This window comes from Bidens hawaiensis, unplaced genomic scaffold, assembly GCF_021521415.1.
Source record: "Bidens hawaiensis isolate Kalapana, Puna unplaced genomic scaffold, B.hawaiensis_p1.1 tig00029163_1, whole genome shotgun sequence".
In the NCBI taxonomy this organism is placed as follows: Eukaryota; Viridiplantae; Streptophyta; class Magnoliopsida; order Asterales; family Asteraceae; genus Bidens; species Bidens hawaiensis.
In genome coordinates this window covers 1-5,750 of record NW_027494811.1, presented here as the reverse complement: position 1 = coordinate 5,750, position 5,750 = coordinate 1, and the positions used below count along the sequence as shown (strand labels likewise).

Below are 5,750 nucleotides of genomic sequence, written 5' to 3'. Positions count from 1 at the left end.
GTATAAGTAAAATACCGGTTTTTAAAACATTCAAGACTATGTTATAAATTAGTTAATAGTTAATATGTTAACACACTCGTCAAAACTAATTCATCAATAAAAGTATAAATTAACTATCACAAAGTGGTTTAAGATTCTTTCTTTTATATGTACACTTTCTATCATAACCACCTTTTGTTGTGGTTGAAGTGGAACCAGTTAGCGACAACAACTCCCTCATATTCTCTAATCTTCAACCTTAAAGTACTTCACTTACTCATTATCTTAATTAGTATAAACTCTTATGTCAACTAAAACAAACCCACGACACACATATATATAACACACCATCCTATGCTTATATTCATCGAAACCATTTGATACACATATTTAACCACATTTCTCACTTTACATATATCCTTTAGTTAAATTTCTTCAATGGATTTGAGTCGTTCAGGAAAAGAAAGCGGTGATATCGCAATCCCCGTGAGGGAGGTTAAATCCTCCAAGTCAGTAAAGGCTCCACCACCGGCAGCCACAAGTACTATAAGACTCGGCGGTCCAGTGCCACCAGCTGCGGGGTGGAAAAGAGGTGTTGGTATTATTGATTTTATTCTTCGGATATGTGCGATTGCTACTACTCTTGCTGCGGCTGCGGTTATGGGTACCACTAGCCAAAACCTCCCGTTTTTCACTCAGTTTTTCCAGTTCCAAGCTAGTTATGATGATTTCCCAACATTCACGTAAGTGAACCTTTTTTTTTTTGTCAGATTGAGCCGGGTCAATAAAATAGTTTGTGTTTTTTTAGCGTAAATATAGGTTTTCTTTTTTCATTTTGACCATTTGGAAATGAAAATGAAAATATTTTCCACCTTGGCTTTTTTTGTAAAGTTGGTTACAACAACTATAAAACTAAATGTAATCTATCTCTTCTAATAAAAGCCTATCATTTTTGTCACTTGTCAAAACCATAGCCCTCCTTATCTTTTTTTAACCAATTTTCATATACGGGCCTTATATTTTAAGTCATTTCAATATATGACATTAAAATTATAGGTTTATTCCAACTAAATTCATTACTACATATAATAAGTATTCTCAATATGGATTGAAAAGATACAATTAATGTTTATTATGGTTTATATTCAAAATAATAAACAATAAACATTCGATTCATAATATGTGGAATGAGAACAATCAACTTGGACTAAATCCTGATAACGTCAGCGGCTAAGGCTTCGTCTTTAATACCTAAAAATACATATGATTTTAAAACTAAAAGTTTTCAGGTTTACCCGAAACCTAGAATTCCGACCCAAGAACCAACCCAAATTACTTCGGTTCAGGTTCTGGTTAGTATTTTCTTGGGTTCGAATTTCTCGGGTCGGGTTAGTTTGGGTTCAGGTACGGGTTTTCTTGGTTTGGGTTTCATGTTAGGGGTAAACGTGACAGCCCTACTTTCAACGATTATATATAAGAATCACTACATTCACTTTATGCAACTTTAAATCTTCTAATATTTTTCTAACTCAGAATAATCACTATTATTTGAACATGGTTTTAATGTTAGTGTGTATTTTTCATTTTTCTGGCAATTACATTCACATGAAACAAACATATCTTTTTGTTATATTTAAATTTTCGGTTTTTATTTTGCTTGATTATACAATTTTTAATTGTAAAATATAAAGTTAATTAAAAATTTGTCATAAACAGAATATTAATGACAACAAATTTATCATGATCAGTTAATTTCAAATTGTAAAGATTCTAAGGATGATTATATCATCAAATTTCAGGTATCTGGTTTTTGAGATAATCATGTTTTTTTTATAAACATGAGCAGATATTCTCAAATAACATCATATTAATTGATTATAAGTTATGATATTTTATGTGTATGAATATTTTTTTTATTAGTATCATAGATATATATTATCATTTATTTAGAGTTGGTATGTACTTGGAGAACCTTTTTTTGTCACCCGTGCAACTATATATGGTTATATCAAGAGTTATAAGCATGCTTATATGTTACTTTATTAATAGTTAGAAGCAGACATGGACTAAAGATTTTGATTTTTGATAAACAATGTATACCACCTAATATAATCACAACTGTAGTGTAAAAGGAAGTTTTTACATATTTGTAACATATTTGTGTAATCTTAGTTATATAATTTATTTAATTTAATTGTAATTGTATTAACAATATATAATCAATTTCTTGAATGTATTTCATTTAATGGTCAAAATTTAAAATTTTCAACAATTACCCGTGTAATACACGGGCCTCAAACTAGTTAAAAAATATATTCTTAGTATATGAATAACTAATCATTGAATGTTCAATCGATCGATTTTATGTAGGTTTTTCTTAGCAGGAAACGCGATAACTTGTGCATATCTCGTGCTCTCTTTGCCTTTCTCGATAGTTTGCATAGTTCGCCCACATATAATTGGAGCTAGGATGTTGCTCCTTATTTTCGACACGGTATTTGTTATTATTATTATATAATGATAATAATAATTATTTTGTTGTGAACGTATATTCTTGCTATTTTGTCACATGTTTTTAATTGTAACGTTTTGGTTTTTCAGCTAGCGTTGGCTTTAACCATGGCGGCTGCATCTGCGGCGGCTGCCATTGTATACTTGGCACACAATGGAAACACAAAAACCAATTGGCCGGCGCTTTGCCAGCAGTTCAATGATTTCTGCCCACGTGTTAGCGGTGCAGTGGTGGGTTCCTTCCTTGCTGTGCTGATTTTGGTGGCTTTGGTGGTGCTATCTGCCGCCGCTCTCCGGAGGAACTAATCAAAATTGTGTGATTATTTTTTCTACAGCTAAATTGTCTTGTTTTATGTTTTGCTATTGAGCTTGAAAGTTGTAGTTGGTCGGGCGTTTGTATGGATTTGATATGTAACATGGGTAATTATGGATTGGATTGTAATTTAGGTGTTGTTTGTCTTTTAAGACAAAAAATGTCTGCAATCTGATTTCATCTGATTTAATGTCTACAATTGAAGATGTGCTCTGAAGGTCTGCAATCTGAAAATACAATACTGTTTGTTTTATAAACTAGATATCGTCTGCATAAGCTGAAAAGTAGTTAGATATCATATATATTACAGTAGATAAAAGTTATTTAACGTTTGTAGACTGCTAAAATAATTGGTAGTGGTGTACGAACTATGGAAGTGGGTGGTGGTAGACAATTGTGGTAGGCGGTGAACGATGGGTGGTGGTGATGGAAGGTTGTGGTGGTGGGTGGTGGAACGTGTGGTGGCTGACAATGGGTGGTGGTGGCGGCGGACGGTGGGTGGTGGTGGTGGATGGTGGTGGCGGCGGACGGTGGGTGGTGGCGGTGGCGGGTGGTGGTGGTGGCGGTTGGTGGCGGCAACGGACGGTGGGTGGTGGTGGTGCATGGTGGTGGTTGTAGACGGTGGTTGTGGCCGACGGGGGTGGTGGTGGTGATGGACGGTTGTGGTGGTGGGTGGTTAACGGTAGTGGTTGTGAGTGGTTGACAGTGGTGTTGGGTGGTGGTGGTGGCGGCAGACGGTGGGTGGTGGTGGCGGCGGACGGTGGCGGTGGGTGGTGGCGGCGGCGGACGTTGGCGGTGGGTGGTGGGTGGCGGCGGACGGTGGATGGTGGTAGTGGTGGCGGACGGTGGGTGGTGGTGATGTTGGACAATGAGTGTTGGTACTTGGTATGATGTTAAGAAGTGTGAAGATGTGTGAAGATGGTGAAAAAAGCTTGTTTTTTAAGACCATAAAAGCAGTTTTCAGATATTTTTTTAATTAAAAACAAACAATCTTCAAGAGCTTATGTCTGTGCGCATGCAGACGTATGCTCCTTGAAGACTTTATAAGCAAAAACAAACACAACCTTAGTGTTTATTCTGTTTACAGTGACAAGTTCAACTGATTTTATGTTTGTTTGGTCGTTTATAAAGTTGTAAACAATTTAAGCATCTAATAACTTTGGATTGACATTTTTTTTGTTGGAAGTCTTTTTAAAATTTTAATTATTATTTCATTATCAATAGTTTTTAACTATAAATTAAATTATTAACTGTAAGAGAGTTGAACATTAAAGATGTGATTTGAGAAGACAAGTAATATATAGTTGTTGAAATGCACTGGCGAATCCACCTATTTAATAGACGAGATGCCCCTCCTATCACTTTAAAATATTTGGTTCATATCCATTTATATGAGTATTTTGATCATTTAAAAAAAGTACCTTTAAGGTAAAATAGTTCTAAATAAAGAGTTGGATACATATAACTTAAAATATGCATTATGCCCTGCACGAACCAACACCCCACTATATATATTACCTTCTTGATCCTAATTTATTAATGTGTAAATTCTAAATTGAATGTATATTAGCTAAATAGTTTAAGAGAAAAATTAATCACACTAGTTGACCCTTATGTATTACATTCTTAATCCTAATTCTTGGTCAATAGTTGAAGAGAATAAATTAACTTAGAGAAAAACAAAAAATCATATTACCAAGCTTTAAATGTTAGTATTCTTAAAAATCTAAGAGCTTTAAAAGATATTAAACTTAAGGATCATACTAAACGTACCCCCCTCCCTTGCTATCCATACATCCCCCTGAACTTTCTTTTCCCTTAACAATTGTAATTGGCATGTTGGTCCCTCTTATTTTATAATTCTCTCAAGATATTAAACAAAAAACTATTAAATTTTAATTTTGTTTTACAGTTTTTATATATTTTTGTTATTTATTTTATTATTTTATTTCTTTAAGATCTTATCAAAAGTTTGTTTATTTTTTTACATGTATTAAAAGTATTGTATGTTTTCTCTAGCTAGTTTTTTATTTTTTTTATTTTTTATAAAATGTATTCAAAACAATTTGATTTTATTTGTTAGATGTGGATACATGAGATTAATGTTACCTGAGAAAAGAGTCAATTTTTTTTATCAAGTTTTATGTTATTTAACATTTTTATTTATAGAAAATAATATTATTTTTATAAAAAAATGTAAACTATCTCTTAATTTAAAAAGAAAAAAGCTCTCCAAAAAGATTAAAACAAGTATAGAAAAAAAAACTTTTTTTTAAAACAAGAAAAACAAAGTATTTCATATAAGAAAAAAAATTTTCTAAATAAGAAAAAATATATTTTTATTAAAGGCTTGTAAATATACCTAAAGGGGTAAATAGAAAAAACATTGTTAAATAATAATAGAAAAAAAATTCTTTTATAAAAATAATAATGATAATAAAAGATAACAAAATGACAAAAGAAACAATAAAATGCCTAAATTGTATTAATGTAAAACTTGAAGGAGGGGGTATGTTTAGTAAAAATGGATGAGATGAGGGTACATTTAGCAGCACCCTAAACTTAAATGGATTAACAGGTCAACTCATATATTAACTTGTCATGTTTAAGTCAATTCATTTATGAAACGAGTTAGCCAATTTAATAAGCATGTTGTAGCATTCAATCCAAAGTTCCAAACCTTATTATTTTAGTGACTTCATTTCATAAACTACAGAGGCTATTATAACTAAATATGATTATATCTTTATCCACTTGTCTTTTTTACATGACATGAACACATGACATATACTTTAACATAAAGTTCACGCATTTGAGTTCATCTTAAAGACATTCAAGCCAGTTTTAGGTCTAACCATAAGCATATTTAACTAAACATGTTGTGTTCGCCTCAATCCACTAGTTCACACCCATTTATTATTGCTATTTTTTATTGAACGGCCAACGA

General features: G+C 32.4%; 1 protein-coding gene across 1 annotated transcript; it reads left to right on the top strand.

The window, feature by feature from the left end:
• Positions 1 to 406: 406 nt before the first annotated feature.
• Positions 407 to 2,865, top strand: LOC143578351 (casparian strip membrane protein 1-like). Its single transcript, XM_077061953.1, has 3 exons — positions 407 to 722; positions 2,350 to 2,473; positions 2,581 to 2,865. The coding sequence occupies exons 1-3, from the start codon at positions 418 to 420 to the stop codon at positions 2,794 to 2,796; spliced, it is 645 nt and encodes a 214-aa protein (XP_076918068.1). The 5' UTR covers positions 407 to 417; the 3' UTR covers positions 2,797 to 2,865.
• Positions 2,866 to 5,750: the final 2,885 nt, after the last annotated feature.

Excerpts from the sequence above, each read along its gene's own strand:
- LOC143578351 (XM_077061953.1), top strand. The coding sequence starts at position 418 with ATGGATTTGAGTCGTTCAGGAAAAGAAAGCGGTGATATCGCAATCCCC. Across the intron at positions 723-2,349 it reads GATGATTTCCCAACATTCAC|GTTTTTCTTAGCAGGAAACG; the intron begins GTAAGTGAACCT and ends GATTTTATGTAG. Across the intron at positions 2,474-2,580 it reads TGCTCCTTATTTTCGACACG|CTAGCGTTGGCTTTAACCAT; the intron begins GTATTTGTTATT and ends TTGGTTTTTCAG.